Source organism: Pongo abelii, chromosome 2, assembly GCF_028885655.2.
Source record: "Pongo abelii isolate AG06213 chromosome 2, NHGRI_mPonAbe1-v2.0_pri, whole genome shotgun sequence".
NCBI classification, from domain to species: Eukaryota; Metazoa; Chordata; class Mammalia; order Primates; family Hominidae; genus Pongo; species Pongo abelii.
Window position 1 is genome coordinate 7,291,407 of NC_085928.1, and position 23,044 is coordinate 7,314,450.

Genomic DNA, 23,044 nt, shown 5'->3' on the forward strand with positions numbered 1-23,044 from the left:
GTGATGAGCCTCATTTTTCTTCTCTCTAATATGGTGGATAACAGTTCCGCTTCTAGGATTCTTGCAAGGATTATACAATATAATCTATGCAAAGAGTCATACACATGCCCCACATGTACTAAATGCTACTGTTACAATCATTATGATCACTTGCGTCTTGCTGCTGCAACAAATTGCCACAAGTTTGGTGGCTTAAAACAACACAAACGTATTCCCGTAGAGTTCTGGAAGTCAGAAGTTTGAGATGAGTGTTACAAGACTAAAATCACCGTATCAGCAATGCTGCATTCCTTCTGGAGACTCCGGAGGAGGGCCCATTTCTTTGCTTTTTCTAGCGGCCTCCTGCATACCTAGGCATGTGGTCCCACTCTCCCTCTTCAAAGCATCTCTTATCTCTTTCTGACTCTGGCCATCCTGTCTACCCCTTATAAGGATGGTTTCGATGACAGGGGACCCACCTGCACAATCCAGGCTAGCTCCCCATCTCAATCGCTTTAATTTCATCATCTCTGCCAATTCTCTTTTGCTATATAAAGGTCACCATATATCCAGATTCTGGGGATTCGAAGGTAGACATCTGGGAGTGGGGGTGAGGGTGATTAGTCTGTCTACCATAATCATTAACATTTTTATCAAGACTAGCTCATTTAACTCATCTAATCCTCAGTAAGATCCATGAGGTAAATAAAACTATATCCCCTTTTGGAAACTGAGGCACAGGGAAGTTAAGTAACTTGCCCAAGGTCACACAGGCAGTAAGCCGTGAAGCAGCAATTCCAACCCAGAAAGCCAGCTTTCGGGTTGACATTTTTTTCTTTTTGTTTTTGTTTTTTTGAGACTGAGTCTCGCTCTGATGCCCAGGCTGGAATGCAATGGTGCCATCCCGACTCACTGCAACCTCCATCTCCCGGGTTCAAGCAATTCTCCTGCCTCAGCCTCCTGAGTAGCTGGGAATACAGGCGCGCACCACCACGCCCGGCTAATTTTTTTTTTTTTTTTTTTTTTTTTTTTTTGTATTTTCAGTAGAGACGGGGTTTCACCATGTTGGTCAGGCTGGTCTCAAACTCCTGACCTCCTGATCCACCCGCCTCAGCCTCCCAAAGTGCTGGGATTACAGGCGTGAGCCACCGCGCCCGGCCCAGGAGTTCACGTTCTTAAGAGCTGAAATACGTAAAGTGGCACATAATAAGCACTATATTAATGTTAGCTATTATTCTTGTTATTTCTACTAAGATTAATATAATAATCCTTATCTCGTACGCTCTTTTAAGAAACAACTATTTAACGTGTGAAAAGTGCCAGGCAGCAGGTCCTCGAATTGTAGTTAGATTCTTCCGGTCCTCCCAATCCACCTTTCCCGAGACGCTCGAGTTCACTCACTCAAGCGTCAGCCTTCCCCAAGACGGCGTTCTCTTTGTCCCCAACCCCACATCCGCCCCACCCAATATGGCGTCTAACGCAATCAAAAGCTTTATTCCGCCCTTCTCAAGATGGCGCCCACACCAATCCTTGTTACCTTATGCCCTCAAGATGACCTTAGCAGTTAGCGTCAACCTCCGCACTCTCTGACCTTTCCAAAATGATGGCGAACGCAATACGCACCACACTCTGACCTTCTCAAGATGGCGTTGAGCTGACAAACTCGCGTCGCAAACTCACGCAAACTCAGTGTCGCTATCGAAGACACTTCCGGTTGCGACGGAGGTAGGCTTACGAGGCCCGTGTGGGGTAGGAAGGGTCTTTCCTCGTCCGGGACACTCTGGCACGACCATGGACCGTAGGAAAAAGCCTTTGGACGTCACGGCCTCTTCGGTGAGTGAGGGTATGAGGTAACTCCACGGGCTCCGGGTTCACCCTGTCTCCATCAGACAAGAATGTCGACCTAGCTTGTTTCTTCCCTCGGGGACCCAGAGACCTGATCTCTTCCCTCAAACAGGAACCCCCGAACTGGATTTTTTTCTCCGGCGGGGATCCCGTTCAGTTTTCTTACAGGACCCTGAACTGGGCTACTCTCCTCTGGCATGCGCCCAGACCAGAACCCTCGGACACGGATCTGAACCTGGTGTCCCGTGGGTTAGGAATCTCCCTGCCTCCCCTCTGCCCTGCCCACAAGGACCTGCACCTCGTCAGCCTTCTCCCTTACAGTCGGGAGGAACCCTAGCTTCTTTTTGCTATGCAGACATATCCTCTTCCTGGTTTCTCCTCCATCCAGGGACCCTCAAAGTCCTCCCAGAACTTTAGAGTGTGACATATTCCGCAGGACCCGAAAGTGCCCAGCGTACCCTCCCTGGAACTAAACAGTTGTTAATGCAGCCATAGGGAGCTGTGAGGTCTGAAAGGATGTAAGCAGTTTTATTAAATCAGCTACTCTAGAAAGAAAACTTGTTCTAAGTACATATTTTGTGCCAGCACTTTATATGCACTATGTCATTGAATCCTCCCAATGGCTTTAGGAGGTAGGTGCTATTAATATCTCCGTTTTATAGATGATGAAATTGAGGCCCAGAAAGATGAAGTAGCTTTCCCCAGCTTACAGACAGAAATCTTAGTGATAACCGGCGGCGGTGGTTCACACCTGTAATCCCAGCACTTTGGGAGGCCGAGGCGGGGAGATCACCTGAGGTCGGGAGTTCGAGACCAGCCTGACCAACATGGAGAAACCCCGTCTCTACTAAAAATAAAAAAAATTAGACGGGCGTGGTGGCGCACGCCTGTAATCCCAGCTATTCGGGAGGCTGAGGCAGGAGAATCGCTTGAACCGGGGAGGCGGAGGTTGCGGTGAGCCGAGATCGCGCAATTGCACTCCAACCCGGGCAACAAGGGCGAAACTCCTTCTAGGGGGCGGGGGGCAGGGGGGGAAGAAATCTTAGTGATAGACCCTTGCTCACTCAGTCTAGTTGACTCGAAAGCTGCTGCCTTTTCATCATCAGAGCAAATTGCCCAACCTTTGATTTAATCTTGAATTTACTTCAGAGTATTAGCACACGAAGTGAGTACGAAGGAAAACATATAGGTGTCCCAATATTTGAGTACTAGTTATTATTGGTAACTAGTATTGGTTAAAATTGGTACTAGTTATTATGTTTGTTTGACGATCAGGAACCAAAAAGCTATAAATATTAAAGCCAACCTATACTGACAGGTTAGCAATAATTGTAATAAGAATGCTATTTGAGAATTTACAATTTTTTGAGCATCTTTTAAAGTTAAAGGCAATTGTGGACTAGGAAGATATGTGGCTGGAAAATTTGAAGAAATTAAATTGGAAGAAAAATTTAGAAGAAAAAGTAGAAGTTTTTCATTTGTTTTTAAGAATTTACAGTGTTAGGGTCTGCAATGAAACTGCCCTTTGCATTATTAAATGGTTACCTTTTAAATCGATTTCTTCCAAAATGGAAATTGAACTCACCCATTTTTATTTTCCTTAACAAATAAAGTGATTTTTTAAGTATCTGATGATTAAGTCAGTGATTAAATATCTGATTTACAAATGCCCATCCATATAAGCAGCTGTACCTGGACCCTTAAAAAGGAAACTGTTGTTACATCCTTTTTTGCAGAGTAGTCAGGAGTGACTAATGTAGCCGAGGGAAAGGTACTAATATTCACCCAACTGCCGCACTCCCTATGCCTTGGCCTTCTTTCCTGTTCTTGAACTGTGTGATTCAGCCAAGCTTGCGGTTTTTGAAATGGATTAAGTCAAATGTGGAGCTGTTATAATTCACCCAGTCTATTTTATTTCTAGCTGTTGAAATAATGTATCTTTAAAGGCTCTGCTCTAAGCTTTCTCTGATCACTCTGCTCAGAAGGAAATGCTCCCTTATCTGAACTTGTGTGCCACTTTCTTCCACTCTAGAGTCATTTGTTATATTTTGCTGGTATTATTAATTACTTTCCTTGTTACATTGTACGCTCTTTGAGGCAGAGAGTATGTCTAACTCATGTTTATATTCTGCTCTTCAATGTTATTTCTACAGCATTTCCCTGTAGAAATAAATTGTGATGATTAAATGAGTGTAGTGCTAGTCAGAGAGAAGGTGCTTAATAATGAAAGTTTAATCTGAAACTAAAAGATGCAGACTTCATTAATTTATTTTGCTTTATCACTTTCTCCTTGCCTAAGGAAAGCCTCGAGTGTTGAAAGTTAGAGTAAAAATGCATTTGCAGCAGAGGTAGAATGAAACATGACTTAGCTTAATTTGTGTACTGGATTCTACATTTAAACGTTTAGTTTTTTAGCCATATTTGTCCATTTAGCGGAACTTGAAATATTTCTTTGGAAATTATAATAATTTAGCAATCCAGTCACCTGCAAGAATTTAACATTTTTGTTTACTTACTGCTTTTATTCTAGTTGGTAGATCTTAAGGCTGAACTCTTCCGAAAGCAAGAAGAATTCAAACAAGAAAAACTTCTAAAAGATTCTGGAGTTTTTGGAAAACCAAAAACAACTAACAAGGTAAAAAATAAGATCTAATTATCTCCATTGGTTCCAAACATGGGAGAATTATACCATATTTAAGTTTTTTAAAGTTTTAAAATTGTCAGTGGTATCTGTACATATAAATGTTAAGGAAAAATCTCTATCATGTATTTAACATCTGCATGAAATGTTATTAAAATAGAAATTAGAAAGATTATGTAAAAGTACATAGTAATGTGCTAATTCTTTAGCACTTCTTTTGGAAAAATGTGGATCGTTTACATTTCATAAGTAGATGGAAGGTTATCTGGTTCTATAGGTGTTAGGTATCCAAGTAGAGATAAACAATTAGATAATATAGGAATATAGCAGAAAATATCAGGGTGTATAAGAGCTGTGAATGATTTTTCCAGTTTTATAGGTAATAGTGTCTACTATTTGTATTACTAATTCTCTATAATATGTACATTTTCATTAGTCTTGATTTAGGTTGTAATCATTCAGGAGATAAAAGATAGTAGGAAGTGATTCTGCACTCAAGAAGCTCTTTAGGCTGGGCGTGGTTCCCACGCCTCTAATCCCATCACTTTGGAAGGCCGAGGCAGGCAGATCACTTGACCCCAGGAGTTTGAGACCCGCCTGAGCAACATGGCAAAACCCCGTCTCTACAAAAAAAAAAATTAGTCGGGCATGGTGATGTGCACCTGTATTCCCAGCTACTTGGGAAGCTGAGGTGGGAGGATCACTTGAGCCCAGGGTGTTGAGGCTGCAGTGAGCTGAGATCGCACCACCACACTCCAGCCTGGGTGACAGAGTGAGATCCTGTCTCAAAAAAAAAAAAGTTATTTATATAATTGAGGGCTCTTTTTTTAGCTCCTGCTTGCCATGTATAGTCAGTATCTTTGTAGGACACAGCTTATCTAGTTATCTCCATTGATTCATAAGAGCTCATGATCTCCTTTGTTTTTTTTTCGTGATGCACAAGTAGAGATTTTTTGGCAATCATGTGGTTCTGTTTTGTCTTCTAAAATTACTCTCCAGAAACCAAGTATCTGGAGCAAACAGAATGTAGGCGTTTCAAATCGAGCTGAGAAGGATGCTGAACAGAAGATTGAAGAACAGAAGACTTTAGACAAAGCAAGGTAAAGTTATAAGCTCTGGTAAATATAGTTAGCTTTGAGGCTACCCAGGCAGAGAAATGGAAGTTCAGATTTTGTCCTTTTTGATTTACAGATTTTGTTTTTAACATCCTTCTAGCCCAATGGTCTAAGTACTCTAAAAATAATATAATTTGCAGATATATCTGTAGTCTTATAAAAAGGTAAAACATAGTCACAGTTTATAAGATGAAACATTCCTGCTGTCAGTCTTTGTTAGACACTAAGATTATCAATACCTTTTTAAGAAGTTTCCCCATGTTGTGGGCTAGGTGGGATGACATTGGAATTTAGAAACCCTAAATTTCCACCCCCCCTTTTATTTTGAAAAACTTCAAGGGTACATAGAACATTCTAATATTCTTCACCTAAATTCCCCAGTTAACATCTTGTCACATGTGCTTTCCCTCTCTCTCTCTCTCACACACACACACGCGTGTATAGAGAGACTTTGTTAAGCTTCATACTTTCCCTGTAAATCGTTCAGCATATATCTTCTGAGAACAAGGACATTTTCCTGCATAACCACAATACCGCTATCATACCCAAGAAATTTAACACTGATAAATTAGTATTATCTGTTTTGTGGTCCATATTCAGATTTCACCAGTTGTCCCAGTACAATTATTTACTTTATAGATTTAAAAAAAAAACCGGGATTCAAAGATTACACATTGTTTGTAGTTGTCAAATCTGTTTAGTCTTCTTTAATCTAGAACAGTTCCCTTGCCTTTTGGTTGTCTGTTATGCCATTAATGTTTTTAAAGGGTCCAGGCCAGTTATTTCTGCAGTGTCCCACAACCAATTAGAGTTGTATGAAATGTTTTTGGTAAGAATACTATGTAGGCAGTGGTGTGTCCTTCCCATTGAATCACATCAGGAGGCTCATAAGGTCAGTTTGAGTCATTATTGGTGATGATAGGTTTGATTACTTGGTTAAGGTATGTATGCTTGGTTTCACCACTGTAAAGGTGCCTCCCCAATTTGTAATTAATAGTAATCTGAAGTGGGAAATTTGGAGACTGTGAATATCCTCTTCACCAACTCGTTTCCATGTAATAATTTGTTATCATTGATGAGTCTTGATAGTTATCACATTGCTGGTTTCAGAATGATGATTTTTCTAATTCTGTCATTCCAACTTTATTATTTCTCTAAAGAAAAGACAGCATCACCCTTAGAGAGAATCCCAAGTTTTAATGTTTGGCATGACTGCTACATGTGCTTTTGGATACATGGAATAATAAAATTCTGTGGTCGCAAACAGTAGTTGCCAAGGTTGCTCAGCAATCTTGGGTGTGAAGATAGAAGGCAGAATATTAGCCCATTTGGGGACTTTTTCTTAGCATTTGACCTGTCCCCAACAGACCTCAGGCTTTACTTAAAGATATGATCAGTTTTGAGACATTTCCCACTCTTGAACATATTCCAGAATTTTAATTTTGTCCAAAGTTACCATGATCTTTTATTATTTTGCTCTGTGTATCGAGTTTTTCTTGGCACTTTGCTGTGCTTTTTCTATGCAGTAACTTTTATGAAGCACTTTGGTTTTGCTGTGTTGTGGGAGTCAAGACATCTGCAGGATGTCTGCCTCCCTCCAGAGCTCAGAACACGTAAGCACAGTCCCAGGCATTTTTGAGGTAGAAGGCCTTGGGCAAGTTAGTTATCGGTTAAGACTGTTTCTTTATCTATGAAGTGAGGTGGTTAATACTTACGTTATGAAGTCCTTCAGGGAATTAAAGGAGATACATAGTGTCTGGCACTTAGAGGTTGCAGGCAGTGTCCCTGCTCTCATGCTCTGAATTCCATCTTTCTAACTCAACAGAAGAAATTGTTCTTTAAAGTCACTAGTGACATCCTCATCCACTAAATCCAGCGGTTGTTTCCCTGACACCTTCCTTGATCTCGATTATCCATTTGTAGTCTGTTCCTGACCCCTGAAAACTGTTGCTACACTGCACCAAGTTTCATATCCTTTCTCACGTGCTCTCGTCCCTGCCTGTCTCTGTCTCTATTTTGCACCATTCTCTATTTTGCTCAGCGCCCTTTGCTCTACTGGTCTCTCTTTCTTGAAAATGTCATGCTCATTCTCACTTAATCTTTCCTTTTTCTGACCTGCCTCCCCTGCCCCCAGATCCTCCTGTGGTTGGCTGCTTCTTGCTGTGCAAGCCATGGCTCAGTTGTCATGTTCAGAGAGGGTTCCCCTGACTGCCCTCTCTCAGTTGGTGTCCTGCCCACTCACTCTAACCTGATGCTTGTTGCTTTGTGTTTTGTTTGACTTTTAATTTTGTTCTAGTTTTGTTTTCATTAAGACAGTAAGATCCTCTGATGACCAGCTAGTTACATTAAGAGCCCTCCAAAGTAGGGGTCTTAGAAGGCTGATATGAGTGAGCCGGTCCACCATGCACTGCATTACTGCATGTCGAGGGGCCTCTCTGCTGGCATGCATCTGTTCCCTTCACAGCTCTTCTCACAGTCTCAGGTCCTCTTTTCATTGCTTTATTTAGTGTCCTTCTCCATCTCTAGACTGGGAACTCCCAGGAAGCTGGGACTTTTTCTTGTTCCTGTGAGTCCTCAGTGCTTAAAACAGTGCTTGGCAGGTAGGAGGTATGCAATAAGTACTTGGTGAATGGATGTGTAAAATAAAAGAGGAATGTTTCTGACATTGTGATTAAGAGTGATCATTCACAAGAGAACTCGCAGATGACCTCTTTGGGGCTTCTCTTTACCATCATTAAGTATTTCCAGAATAAAGAATTGGTCACCCTCTCATGGTCTGTACCACTGAAAAATACATGTCATCAGAATTACTGTGAGCAGAGAGGCTGCTTTGTTGGAATGTTGATATTTGTTTTAAGTTGGCAGTTAAATTAAGTTGTTGGATTCTTAAGTCAGTTGATCCACTTATTCATTCATCAAATATTGGTTGAGAACCTACTGTGTGCCAAGTGTTATTTTAGGCCCTGGGACCAAGTAATAAATAAGAGGACACAGGCCATGCACTCACGGAGCTTCTGTTTTCCTTGGCAGAGCAGACATGGGGCAGGGTGGTCTGAGGGTCTCCTCAGGATGGTGTGGTCTGTGCTGGTTGTGGTTGTCTTGACAGGCTGGGCCTCATGGGCAGATGGTACCTGTCAGGCAGGGAGTGTGGAGTCAACCAGGATGAACAGTTATAAGACCATTTATAATACTTGTATTTTTTTTCTCCTAGGGAAAAATTGGAAGAAAAAGCCAAATTATATGAAAAAATGACTAAAGGAGACTTTATAGGTAAATAAAAGTTTTTATTTCTACTTCATTTTCTGTAATGCATACAGCCGTTTGATATTACATTACTTGTTAAAATAACTGTAGGGGTAGAGAGAAAATTTAGACGTCAAAATTTTACTTTCCATGGCTGCACAGAGACAAGAAAATTAGCAATAATTTACCAATTGTCTGGTGGGTGCCTGGCAGCATGTTAGGTGCCTGAAAGGGACAAACAAGTACTGGAAGCCAGATCGTCTGCCTCTGCCCTCAAGGCAGAGTCATCTGGTGGAGGAAAATGACACAGAACAAAGCAAAGTTAGGGAACAAGGTCTGAGTAGGCCGCAATTACCTACAATTACAGCTGTGCTAAAACAGGGTGGGTTGGGCTGGGTGGAATTGTGGTTCTGTCAGGTGCTAGAGTTATGTTTCTTCTTTCCCTATTTTCCCTCTATTTTCTATTTTTTTTCTGTGTTGTGCTTATAATTGCTTTAAATCTGTTTGAGTGTAGTGGCTTACGTTTGTAATTCCAGCACTTTGGGAGGCCAAGGCGGGCAGATCACCTGATGCCAGGAGTTTGAGACCAGCCCAGGCAACATAGGGAGACTCTGTCTCTATAAAAAGTAATTTAAAAATTAGCTGGACATGGTGGTTCATGCCTATAGTCCCATTACTTAGGAGCCTGAGGCTTGAGCTCAGGAGTTTGAGGTTACAGTGAGCTGTTGATCATGCCACTGCATCCTGGGTGCAGTAAGCTATGATCCAACCTGGGTGACAGAGTGTGACCCTGTCTCTAAAAAAAAAAAAAAAAAAACAAAAAAACAAAAACAAACTCCCTTTTCTCATATCCCCCAGAAAAAACCCAATCCATAATTAGACAACAGTAGAAGAGATTTTATGAGGCAGTACCTATTTCACTCCCAAAAGGCAGGGAAAGTGAATATGTAATCAGGGAAGTCTTTTGGGAGAAGTTGGGCTTAGCTTTGGCAAGCTGGAGAAAGGGATCTTGCAGGGGTAGATTGGTAAGCAGACCAGCCGAGGAGAGCAGGGCCAGAGGTCAACAGAGTCACCTAGCCTAGCATGGCTGGAGCCCAGGTACAGTAGGAGAGAGGCCAGGCTGGTCCTAGGTCCCTGGCCGCTTCTTCCCAGACAGCAGGGGCACTTTCCCTGTATAGCAGGAGCCCAGCACAGGAAGGTCAGACACTCAACAAAGCTAGGTACTGTGGGAGAGGTTTTGCCTTCTTCCTGAAGGTGCAGCAGGATGGCCGCCTACCAGGAGGCCTCACTAGCCTATGGCCTTATAACTCAGACTACATTTCCTCTCCATTTCAGGTATTTTGTGGTTTTAAAACTTAAGTTTATTTTAGGCTAGGCGTGGTGGCTCACGCCTGTAATCCCAGCACTTTGGGAGGCCAAGGCGGGTGGATCACAAGGTCAGGAGTTTGAGACCAGCCCAGCCAACATGGCGAAACCCCATCTCTACTAAAAATACAAAAATTTGCCAGGCGTGGTGGCAGGCGCCTGTAGTCCCAGCTACTCGGGATGCTGAGGCAGGAGAATCACTTGAACCTGCCAGCCGGAGGTTGCAGTGAGCCAAGATAGTGCCACTGCACTCTAGCCTGGGCGACGGAGTGAGACTCAGTCTCAAAAAAAGAAAAAAAAAGTTTATTTTATTAAAGTCTTTTCTCTTTTGATTCAAACTTTACTTATATTGTTAATATAGAAATCAGGTCCAAAGGAGTGTGAGTGTAGAGACCTGGTTTTGTCAAAGCCAGCAAGCCCACCTCCTGATAGATATGTCAGACCTGCAAGTTTGGGCAAGTTATATTTTGGAGCCTCAGTTTTTCTTCACCCTAAGGTGGGGAAAACACCACCCCTGGTAATAGGGAGCCTAATGTGGGTTCAATGTAGCTTAATCTCTGTCATCAGAGAAAAAGACTCAAATGACTGTGTCCTAAATCCAGCATAGTGAAACTTTAGGTATACATTATTTGTGCTACATGAGCTATCCTGGGTTAAATTAGGTAAGTCACGGATTGTTGTTTAACTTTCAGTGTGTGTTTTAGCTCCTCAAGTGGACCATAAGCCCTGCAGGCAGAGAGTGTCTTGCATATCTGTATATGCCCTGCAGGGCCTGGCTCCATGCCTTGCCTGGAATTGGTGTTCATTGGCTTGAGAAGAACTCAGATGACTTCTTTTACCTGTATTATGACCTTTAAAACACTTAGCATACCACAGCAGTATAATCAGGGTTAGTGATCCAGCCCACATGATGAGACAGATACATAACGCCTAAATCAAGAAGTTCTACTGTCCTGATCTGATGACATGGAAAATGCAGTTTTGCTTCTGTATGATGTAATTGGTTGAATGAGTTGCATAAAATCAGACTGTTGTGTTATCTTAAAATGACATTCTAAGATGGTTTTGCTCACTCAGGTAGTGTATTGATGAGGCAACAGAAAACTTTAGGCTTTTTCAAGATTGTTTTTGTGTAGTATGTGTCAGTTCCCAAGGTAGCTGTGTGTCTTTGTAAATGTTTGGGGAGTGGAGGCATTGGCTGATGAGCTGTCGGGGTGATGGGGCCACCAGGCAATGAATGTGACTGCTTCTTGTCAATTCCATGTGTGATTTTCCTTTTTGATGTCTGAAAACTGATTTTTATGTCCTAGATGAAGAAGTGGAGGATATGTACCTTGTGGATTTCACACAGAAGATCATAGACAAGCGCAAAGAAATGGAGGCATCTGGTGCCCATAGAGATTCTCAAAAGGCAGGAGAAAGGGACGATGATGAGGAAAACCTTCCTGAGGGAGAGATCCCTCCTCCCCAAGACCCCAGTGAAGAATGGTTGGTAACATCATGGATTAGCTCAGAGGAACATCCTCAGACTTGCGCTGACATTTTGGGAGTGATTTTGTTGGGTTGTTATCAAGCCATTTCTCTTTATTCTTCCTGGGTGTTCTTTTGAGACTTCCCTTTAAGTTAGGTTGGATTAGGTTATTATAGTTGTAGAAACAGTAGCTCAAATGAAGACATAATTACAATAATTACATATAATTACAAATACTGACTGGGCTTCTGCTGTGTGCCCAGCCCTGTGCCAGGCCCAAGGAGACCCAGTGCCTGGCAGACTTGGCTTGCCTGGCTCACTAACATGAAACAGTGTGGGCAGAGCGCCTTCCTTTTGTACCTGTGCTGCTGCCTTACCCGTGTTCTTGTTCTGACATGGTGGAGAGCTGTCATCTAGGAGAAGGAAGCCGGCAGAGGTGGCACAGTGTGTTTTACTCCGCCTGTGACATTGTTTGGCACTGTGGTGTGGACTTGTGGGCCTTGGACGGTTCCAGCTGCACCTTTTACTGGCTGTATGATCTTAATCAGCTTCCTCAGTCTTTGAGGCTGAGGATCTTCCGTTATAAAATAGAGATTATAGTGCCTCATTCCCATGGCCCTTTGCTTTAACCACCCCACCCTCCTTCAAGAAGTAAGTGTTCTGGGCTACACAAGAAAGTGCAGCCTGTGGAGTATAAGCAGGCATTTTGTAAACCTTTATTATTGACATTTTCCTGAATTTTGCCTATATGTATATGAATGATAGAAGAACCAAACTCGTCTTTTCCTTAAGGAGACTTTGTATCAATAAGTAGAGAGACCAGAATGGGAATTCTGTAACAATGATTTTTTTTTGTTTGGAAACTGTTCAGCAGTGCTTGAAATTGCTGAGAGCTGTACTGATGCTCTGACAATTTCCTGGGAACCCATCCTCTCGCCTTTGAGGTCCTTCTTATCCTTCTTTGAAGGCTCAAATATCCTCTTCATGGTGGGCGTTTGTTAGGAACTGCTCAGGACTCTTTGCAGCAGGTGTTGATCTTTTGTCAGCCTTTGGCCCTGTGGGCAGTCATTGATGAGCTGAAGAGAGCAGTCCCAGCTACTGTGGATGGCAGAGAAACTGCATCTTCATTCTACTGAGGGTGTCCATGTTGGTTTAGAAATAACATTCTTATTGGGATAAAACAGGTATCTTCTTACCTACTTTCTTAAAAACTTACATCTAAATAGTTTGATACCATTTGGAACAGGTGTCAGCCTGCAAGCTATAAGGAACCAAAAGAGAAGAACATACAGTCTCTTCTTTTGGTGCCTTTCTTCATCATTTCTTTCTTTCTTTTTTATTTATTTGTTTTTGAGGCAGGGTCTCCACACTCCGTCACCCAGGTGGGAATGCAGTGGCATGATCATGGCTCATCGTAGCCTCGACCTCCTGGGCTGAAGCAATCCTCCTGCCTCAGTTTTTAATTTTTTTTGTAGAAACAAGGTCTCACTATGTTGCCTAGGCTCTTCTTGAACTCCTGGGCTCGAGCAGTCCTCCCGCCTGGGCCTCCCAAAGTGCTGGGATTACAGGCGTGAGCCACCATGCCTGGCCTATCATTTCTAATGTCTAAGTGATTGCTCCCTCATCTGAAGTCAGGTAGCGCTTAATATACTTCCTGCTCTTCGGGTATTACCTTTTATTTATTATTGACACATACTAGGCCTCATTATCAGAAAAAGATTTTAGCAAACTTTTGGTAGTCTTTACGTACCCAGTGTTGTTAATAAGCGTTTCATGGGTGTGTGCCTTAACTTCCCCAGACCCTTGGAAGATGGCATGGCTGTTAGCCCTGTTGTATTACTCTCCTTGCCTGAGGAAAGCTTTGTTTGCCTGCAGGGGTTGCTCAGTGAGTGATTGCTGATTAGATGGAGCCGTGGCTGACTACTGTCTTGCCACTTCTATTTAATGGGATCTGTATGTTTTGGAGGCCTTCTCCAGAAACAGAATGGTCTATGATTGCTTTTCATAACAGAAATCTCATCTGCTTTGAAAGGTCTAATGTCTTTTTAAAAATTTTTGCTTATTAATGCCTGTGTGATTACAAGCAATTTGCCAGGGATTTGAAGAGTTTGGAGGGCAATTGAAGGTGTCACATGCCACCATATGGTGAAGGAAGACGCTCTGCAAGCAGTTCTGACACATTTTTTTGTTTTTAAATTAAGCTCCAGAATTGTAATTGCTTGTAAAATCCTTTTGATAGTTAAATTCCAGGTGGTAGAAAATCTTTCCATAAAGATACTGTAAATAATTACACAGACCATCTGGCTAGATGGTTTTCTTCCCCCATCCATTTGGGGGGAAAAAAAGGAAGAAAGAAACTGCTTGCTGCAGTTGGAGGTTTTATTTCTTGTGATAATCAGCTTCAGTACTAGAGTAAACACTCAGTTTTTAAATCACAGCTAGCAATTGAAATCAGCATTGCTTGAGAGGAAAAAAAATTGCTAACAAAAGCAAAGCCACATACCTGCCGAATCTGACCTTGAATTGGTCTGCCAGCTAGTACTTACTGGACCTTACTGGGTATTCGGTACCCTGCTAAAGGCTGTAGGAGATTCTCTGCCCATAATTTAAAAAGTAAAATATCTGTTGCGTCATAATACAAATGAGATGTTTTTCATGAAAATCTGTCCATATTTTCTATTGTAGGAAGTCAGAATATTACATTTTGCCTTGCTATCTGCCCGGCTTAGCTGTCTGACCACTGTCTAGTTTGAGCAAAGATGAGGAGAGAGTTATGGTGTTTGGCTTCCTCCTAATTAAGAAGAGTCCAACTCTGAAAAATACTGTGCATTTCTTACATTACGAGATTGCTAATACATTGGGCAGAATTATACCAATTAGAGGAAGTAAGAGAAAGAATAAAAAGTCAGACTTGAAGACTGTGAGGAAATCAGCAAGTTGAGAATCTCAGGCACAAGGCAAAGTTACTAAGATACTGATAAAATGTCTGGAATTGTCTCAACTAGATTAAAGTAAGTTTGTAGGTGCTGCAGCAAAATTCTGTGTGGGTGATTTTTCTGTGAAATCAAAGACATAAATGATCATAATTATTGTTAACAGTTTCTAAAACTAATATTTAATAAGGGGCACAATGAGCTTATTGTGTGTCAGCTTTAAAAAGCATATTCCTGTCAGTGGTAGTGGTCTCTGAGGTTGGGGGCTCTTCTTGGTAGTGAGGCCTATCTTCCCCCTTCACTGTTCACCTACTTCCTGACTTAGGGACTTGTACATGTGTACAAGTCCTTCTTCACATCTTTTTGCTTTCATTTCAGGGTGGATTATGTGGACTCTTTGGGGCGTTCCCGGCGCTGTATGAGAAAGGATTTGCCAGATCTGCTAGAGATGGATAAAAATCTTCAGGGGAGACTGTAAGTGTGTGTGGTATACAGAGCTCTGCCAAGGTCTGAAATGCAGTCACAGGGATTGTTTTGTGAGGGGAGGCTGTTTTATAATTAATGATCTCTGTTGCTCCAGTAAGGAGATATTGATTGATTGATTGATTGAAGCACTTTTTAGTGGTTAGCATGCACATACACACATAATCCACACTTGGGGAACAACCTGACTGGTGGATGAGTAGAGCTGTCTCTTTTACTTAGAAGGATATCTGACTACAGAGTAACAGAATAAGCCCAAACCAAACCAGCAAACCAGCCTTTGTGGAGAAAAGTGGTTTGAGAATATTCACTTGATTATCCCACAAACAGGTGGCTCCAGGGAGAGAACTTATTCACTTTTTCTTTATGTATTGTTGCATTTTTAAAGTAAGGGCCTTATAACTAGATTTTTCAGCAGGGCCTAAGACCTAAGAGATAACTCTAAAACATAAGACCTAAGAGATAACTCTGAAGCTCCAGGGGAATAAATTCCTCTTACCATAGGAACTTTTGTGTGAAAAGTGTTGGGAGAAACTCCACCTTGTCCAAGTCCTGCAGGTTCAGGCATCCAGCAGGTAGCCTTTGGCTTGGCATAAGAAAGGGAGAATGGAGGCCGGGCACGGTGGCTCACGCCTGTAATCCCAGCACTTTGGGAGGCCAAGGCGGGCAGATCACAAGGTCAGGAGTTCGAGACCATCCTGGCTAACACAGTGAAACCCCGTCTCTACTAAAAATACAAAAAAAAAAAAAAAATTAGCCGGGCATGGTGGCGGCCTCCTGTAGTCCCGGCTACTCAGGAGGCTGAGGCAGGAGAATGGCGTGAACCCAGGAGGCGGAGCCTGCAGTGAGCCAAGATGACGCCACTGCACTCCAGCCTGGGCTATAGAGCGAGACTCTGTCTCAAAAAAAAAAAAAAAAGGAGAATGGAAACCTTGAGCCTCTCAGGGCCCGGCCATCTGCAAGGACAGGAGACACCACTCAGGCCACAGTGTTAGGCAGTTTTCATGTCCCCAGATGAGAGACCATCCACAGGAGGAGACCCAGAGTTCCTCCTCCCTGCCTGGGCCACCTCCCATCTGGTCAGGACCTGGGTGGAAGGAAAGTTTTTTGTCTTGAGTGCTCAGGCAAGATTCCGTCACGCTAACGTAACAAGTCTGGTGCTTGAGTAAGAAGGGTGAAGGCTGGCCGGGCGCAGTGGCTCATGCCTGTAATCCCAGCACTTTGGGAGGCCAAGGCAGGTGGATCACCTGAGATCAGGAGTTCAAAACCAGCCTAGCCAACATGGTGAAACCCTGTCTCTACTAAAAATACAAAAATTAGCCAGATGTGGTGGTGGGTGCCTGTAATCCTAGCTACTCGGGAGGCTGAGGCAGGAGAATCTCTTTAACCTGGGAAGCGGAGGTTGCAGTGAGCCAAGATCGTGCCACTGCACTCCAGCCTGGGCGACAGAGCAAGACTAGTCTCAAAAAAAAAAAGGCAAAGGCTGTTTTATTGATTTTCCAGAAGTCTTGTGGGTCAGAAGCCTCTGTAGTTCCTTGTTTTCTTTATCAAATAGTGTCACTTACCCACGATGCAACTGACTGTACTTAAACACTGATATCTCAATCCTTATCTGAAGATAGTTTTTGCTCTGTTTTCCTGCTAGTTTTATTAGTCCTGCTAATGAAAAAACCCTATTATCTGAAGATATGAGAAAAGAACTTCAGCGCCAGCAATGGGAGGAAGAAGAAAGAGAGGCCCTGAAGAGGCCCATGGGGCCCGTTCATTATGAAGACATTCGGGAAAATGGTATGACTATTTTGCAGCTTTGCAAATCTTATTTTTAATCTTAAACTGATGGCAAACATAAAGGGAAGTATTCATAAAGCAATAGCTTTTACATGGAAATTAAAGATTCTGCTTTGGAAATAGAAAATATCTCCTTTGTTCACTTCATAGCCTTAAAATACTCACATTGGGACTATCTTCCTGACAGAGGGTCTGGTAATCCAAGATTGTTCCCCGAGAGAAGTGGAGACAGCCCATGGCTGAAAGCAAGCGAACCCTTGTTATGCTTCCCTTGGCAAACAGGATGAAAACTTGGTCTAACTGTTGTGTTTCTTTGGTTTTTTGTTTCTTAGCTTAGCTGTTTTCTTTTTCTTTTTAAAACTTGTGCCAAATATCACTGTGTTTCTTTTTGCTTTGGTAGGAAATGTGGCTTGAGTATAGTTGAATGATCAGGACAGTCTGATCTTTTGGGTAATTTGTACTTCTTTCAGAGGCCCGGCAACTTGGCGTTGGGTATTTTGCCTTTGCCCGAGACAAAGAGTTGAGAAACAAGCAGATGAAAACCTTAGAGATGCTGCGTGAACAGGTACAGATAAATCCCAAGTGACTGTGAGGAAAGATGTGAGCGCTTGGTTTCTTGCTGGACCATACTGCAGAAAAATCTAGTAAATTAGTTAGAAATTAAAATTGATATTCAGAATTGCATAAAGGTAGTTGCCATACTATTTTTGTGTTTCAAATTTTATAACTGCTCACAAGTAACCTGTGTAACTTTGATGTTTTAAATCTGGTGTCAAATGTGGTACTTTTGGAGTGGCTTGGATGGGAAAATAGAAAGTTACTTAAGGGATTAAGGTGTAGGACGGAATGGGTTGGTTTTCTTGAGTGTTAAGGCTTGCAAGATGCTCTGTGAACTCTTATGAAACTTTGTAAGACATCAGAGGGTTCATATAAGAGTACTTCATAGGGCTTCATGGTAAGGATCTCAAGGATAGCTTCTTAGAGGTGGCCTGAAGATCAATTAACTAGTCTATTTTTAGAAGAAAATTTCATCCTTTTGAACAGGAGTATTGCAAATTTGGCTTCAAGCAAATAATTTTCTGATTTTCTATTCAGACAACAGATCAGAGAACAAAACGAGAAAACATAAAGGAAAAGCGAAAGGCTATCTTAGAGGCAAGACTTGCCAAACTTCGACAAAAAAAGATGAAAAAATCAAAAGAAGATGGAACAGAAGAAGCAAATAGAGGTATATCATGGCTATGTTGCTGAACTTCAAAAGGGAAAATTTTATTTCCATTAATGTCTTGGTAATAGGGCTGGCAATGTGAAAATTAGCCATTTAGTTTTATATTTAAGCAAACAGTATACCTTTAAGGTACTGGCAGGAGCAATTTTTATAACCAAGGTGATGCAAAATGACATTCAATATTTTTAGGCTATAGATGAGGATATGAAGCAACAATACATTGTGTTGCATCTTAGAATGGCATAGTCTTGTAATTGAGACTTAGTAAAGAGATATTTTAAGATAAAGTTTAGTTTTGCATATATATGTTTTAGACTTAAATTTTTTGCCATTGGTTATTTTATATATATGTATTTAAAGAAATTTGTATTCATAAAGTTACATAGTAAAAGAATTTAGAAATACGAATATCGACAGCTTGCCAAAGCTTACCAAAGAACTGTGCTCCAGAAGTTGGTGATGTGAAACTTGGAGCACGGTTCCCCTTGGAAACACTATTAAATGCTATGTCAGACTAGCTTATTGCATGAGTTGTGGTAGTACAGGCTAAATTGCCATCAATCTAGAGACTCCTACATAGAATGGCTCAAACAAAATAGAGGTCTGTTTCTCTACTTAACAACTTGGAGATAGGTGGGTGAGTGGGTATCCAGGGCAGGTGAGTAGCTCTACCCTAGATGGTCATCTAGTCTCAGGCTTCCTCCAGTCTTGCTGTTTCTGCCATTTCCTAGAGTATTTTTCTCTTCTGCACAGTCAAAGCTTGCTCCCGTGCTCACCTGTTCACGATCCAGCCTAGGGGTAGGCAGGGAGACTGGGAAGGGAAGCCACCTTCCTTTTTAGAGATGTGCGTGGGAAGTTACATACAACCTATGCATTTACATCCTGCTGGCCAGAGCTCAGTCCTGTGGGCCTCACCTCACTGTAGGAGAAGCTGGGAAATGGCCTCTCCAGCAAGGTGGCCACATGCTCAGCTGAAACCGGGGGGCATTCTATTACCCAAAGGAAAAGGGGGAGTGTGGGTATGAAGGGACGTATGGCTCTCCAGCTCTCACAAAGCTTATGTGAAGCCATGGGCCATTTCCTAACGTCTGAACAAAACAGACCAGAAACATTTAGGAATTTGAAAACCATCTGTTTAGTTTCAGATAAATGCTCACTGTATAACATGTTAAGCTGTGCAGATTGTTTCTCTAATTTTGTTATCTCCTGAACATCTGTCATGTCCAGAAAATGTGAAGCACCACCACGGTGTTTTTTAAAAATCCATTTTTCTTTTACATTTTAAAAATGTGACCAAAATTGAACAGTCTACACCAGACCCCAGCTCTTCATCCCCTTGGCTCTGCTTGCTTCGCCTGAGATTGTGATGTTAGTTGAGTGATTTAGGGATTTCTGGTCCTGCAATTGCCAGTTTGGAGAAGCAGAGTGGCATAGTGAGGGGCACAGAGACTGAAATCCATCCAGCCCAGCCCAGGACTCCAGCCCGTATCACTTTCTACCTGTGTACCATTTCTGAGCTTAATTTTCCCCCTCTATAAAATGGGGATAACATGGAAATATTGAATTTATTAGGATTGTTACAAGAATTAAATGACCTGTTGTATACAAAAGACTTAATCCACTGCCTGGGAATGTTAGGTACTTCATAAGTACTGATGGTTACTTTTACTTTCAGGATTAGCATGTTCTGTATTTTTAAAAATAGCTTTAGACTTTGTTATAACAGTGTCTTGTTCTTTTACAAAAAATAGATGGAGATGTTATTGGGCCTTTGCCACCGGAGCCAGAGGCTGTGCCAACTCCACGTCCTGCTGCCCAGAGTAGCAAAGTAGAAGTCATTGTCCAGGAGAGGAAGGACACCAAGCCTGGAGTGCCACACATCCGGGAGTGGGACCGCGGAAAAGGTAAGGGAGGTGGGCTCTGAGGTTTAAGAACTCTCCAGTGAATAGAAAATGGTTTTTTTTCCAGAAGCACTTGGGGTAAGTTTTAACTTCGTGCTGCCTTGTGTGGTTTTACAGCTTTGGAATGCCATTTCTCAGGACCTGCCTTTAAAGTATTGTGAAAGTTTGGTGTTCTCACGTGCTCTGTTTTTAGCAGCTTCTTTTATGTTCAGTTCAGTTGAAAATGGTCTACATGCCAGTGTACTAACCTGGATTCACACATGGTTCTGTTGGGGAATTTCCCTGGACATTTTTTCTGTAAATTCTCCAGAGTGTCCACAGCAGCTTCTCTTTGGAAGACTATGGTTTATGCCACTTTGAAAAAGATCATTTCAGTAGAACATTAGCCCATGCTGTCTGAGCTGATAAGATCCAAAACTAAAGTAAGAGAAATGCAAGAGCCACTGTTAGAAATAGAGGTGAAATACCAGACAAGGTTGGACAGGTCCCTTTTGTGTCTTCCAAAACTCAATAAAGGACAAAATTTTTATTTTGGTATGAAATACCTACAGTGTCATGTCAAGCAGATAATTTGTCTGTATTTCTCTTTTTCTGTATTTTCCCATCTAGAGGTAGTCACTCCCTTTTCTTAGCCTGGTCTTTTATACTCATTGTAGGTATTACTTATACCTTGTAATAGTTTTGCTGTTGCCATTCTTATTCTTTGGATAATTTGTGGTGGCTTTTAAGAGATATATGAAACAATTAGATAATAGTAACAATAAATTCAACTGATTCGTTAATCAGTTCTATTAACTTACTTTCTTATTTTTACCAGAATTTTCCTTTGGATACTGGTCGAAGAGGCAGTCAGATCTCCGGGCTGAGAGAGATCCTGAGTTTGCCCCACCGTCAGATTACTTTGTGGGTCAGAAGAGAACTGGTTTTTCCAGCAGCCAGGCATGGAGCAGGCCTGGGCCAGCACAGAGTGACCCAGGGCAGTGCCCTGACCAGAGCCACGGACCTAGCCCTGAACATACGTCACCCACTCCTGCCCCCGACAACCCACCACAAGCCCCCACAGTTACTTTCAAAACTCTGGATGACATGATTTCCTATTACAAACAAGTGACATGATCTTTCAAAGCACACTGACTTGGGTTTGTACTTGGACAGTGCCTTTCTCTCCCAGAGAGGGAGAAATAACTTTAGGAACTGAATTGTACCTTTGTCCTGTCCTTTCCCTAGGAGGCACAGACTTCAGGTTGGATTTATCAGCAAGGAGGAAAGTTATGGAAACTTTGGCCACTTGGCTGTTCATTTTATTCTAAGTGGGATAGGGACATACCTACCTGGATTTACATGTGAACTGCGATAGAATAGAAGTATTTATTCTATAAAATTTGACACTGAGATGTGCTTATAACCCTATCTGTTTCATATCTACTCCCACAACTTACTCATATTTAAGGGTTCTTTTCCATTCCTTTTACAAATGCTAGCATGCAGGTGTCTTTATTCCAAGGGTTCAGCTTCCAGATCAGCCGATGGACCATAGGTCAGGAGGAATTTCTCCCTGTCAAGCAGTGGCAAACTGCATGGGAGGCAAAATGCTCTGTTCTCCAAGAGGACCTGGAAGTAATCACATAGGAAATGATAAGGAAGACCAGGAGGAGCTCTTCGTAGTCCAGAAAGGTAGAAGTGGGAGTTGTTTACTTAATTTTACTGTCATACCATGCTATTACCTACACTCTTGTGTGCAGTGGGCATTCAGTAAATGTGTGTTGAAGGACTGGGATGTACGTGGAGGCTGTTGGACCTGGTCAGAGACTGATGCGCCTTAGCGGCAATGGTTAGAGCTTTTCAGTGCATCCCACCTCCCTGTCGCCCCCATGCTCGGCTTCCTCACATTCAGGAGCCTGACTTGAATCAGACTTGGGGCTGCACAGTGGAGCAGGTGGGTTCCCATGTCATTAGTAATAAGGAGAGGGTTGGGGGTGGGCAGGGCTCCCGAAAGTCAGCAGGGTGCCTGGGCACCCACCCCATCCTGTGCCTGCCACACCTCAGAGGGTTCCTACAGCTGCAGACAAGCAGTTGAGGGTTGATGACCGGGCCCATAGGGCTCCCACAGCTGGTTCCCAGGCCAATGAGTGCTGTGAGAATGCAGTAGCACAAGTCCTTGTTGTTCTCTGAAGAGGGGGAAGGAGAGGTGTGAGTGAAGTAGCCTGTCCCCTGCGGATCCTCTGCGATGGCATTGTCTCTGTTCCCGCAGTGCTGCAGTGTGGAAGGGAGTGTGCCATCCTCATTACAGATGACACACTGGAATGTGGAGGGGTCGGTGACTTGTGCAGGGTCATATGGTACCTAACGGGCAGATCTCAGACTTAAACACAATTGATGTCTAACCCCTAGACAGTCTTTTTAGTGCCCTCTGCTCTCAGTCTTGTTGCCCTAGTATCAAGCAATCTTAGACAAACATCCTGAATTCTTACAGACTTACCTCTAAACTCCAAGGATAAAGTTGCCAGTCCTTTTAATGGTCAGCCTAATCATTCTGTCAGCCTAATTGGGTAATTGCTTTTTTTAATAAATACACATAAAAACCAACTAACCTGGCTGCCTTTTTTGCAGAAATTGACAAACTAATCTTAAAATTCACACGGAAATGCAAGGAACCCAGAATAGACAAAACAATCTAGAGAAAAAACAGAGGACTCACACTTCCTGATTTCAAGACTGACCACAAAGCTCCAATAATCTACACAGTGTGGTAGTGGCATAAGAATAGACACATAGATCAGTGGAATAGAGGCGAGAGTCCAGAAATAAAACATATATCCGTGGTCAATTGATTTTTGACAGTGGTGCCAGGACCATCCAGTGGGGAAAGAACAGTCTTTTCAACAGATGGTTCTGGGACAAGTGAATATTCCATGCAAAAGAATGGGTTTGGACTTCTGCCTCACACCACATACAAAAAAATCAACTCACAGTGAATGAAAGACCTAAATGTAAGAGCTAAAACTACAAAACGTACTGAAACAGCTTGTAGGATAAAGAGGGAAGAGACAAA

At 42.4% G+C, this 23,044-nt stretch overlaps 1 protein-coding gene and 1 long non-coding RNA gene across 2 annotated transcripts; one reads left to right on the plus strand and one right to left on the minus strand.

The window, feature by feature from the left end:
* The first annotated feature begins 1,569 nt into the window (after positions 1 to 1,569).
* CCDC174 (coiled-coil domain containing 174) lies at positions 1,570 to 22,578 on the plus strand. Its single transcript, XM_002813132.4, has 11 exons — positions 1,570 to 1,812; positions 4,355 to 4,459; positions 5,465 to 5,565; positions 8,792 to 8,850; positions 11,499 to 11,676; positions 14,971 to 15,066; positions 16,721 to 16,863; positions 17,334 to 17,428; positions 17,959 to 18,091; positions 19,843 to 19,995; positions 20,810 to 22,578. Exons 1-11 carry the CDS (start codon positions 1,771 to 1,773, stop codon positions 21,106 to 21,108), a joined length of 1,404 nt encoding a protein of 467 aa, XP_002813178.2. The 5' UTR covers positions 1,570 to 1,770; the 3' UTR covers positions 21,109 to 22,578.
* On the minus strand, positions 20,066 to 21,603 carry LOC134760977 (uncharacterized). The gene is made up of 2 exons (XR_010139112.1): positions 21,432 to 21,603; positions 20,066 to 20,409 (listed from the first exon to the last, which is right to left on the minus strand). It is a non-coding gene; the product is annotated as an uncharacterized LOC134760977 (long non-coding RNA).
* Positions 22,579 to 23,044: the final 466 nt, after the last annotated feature.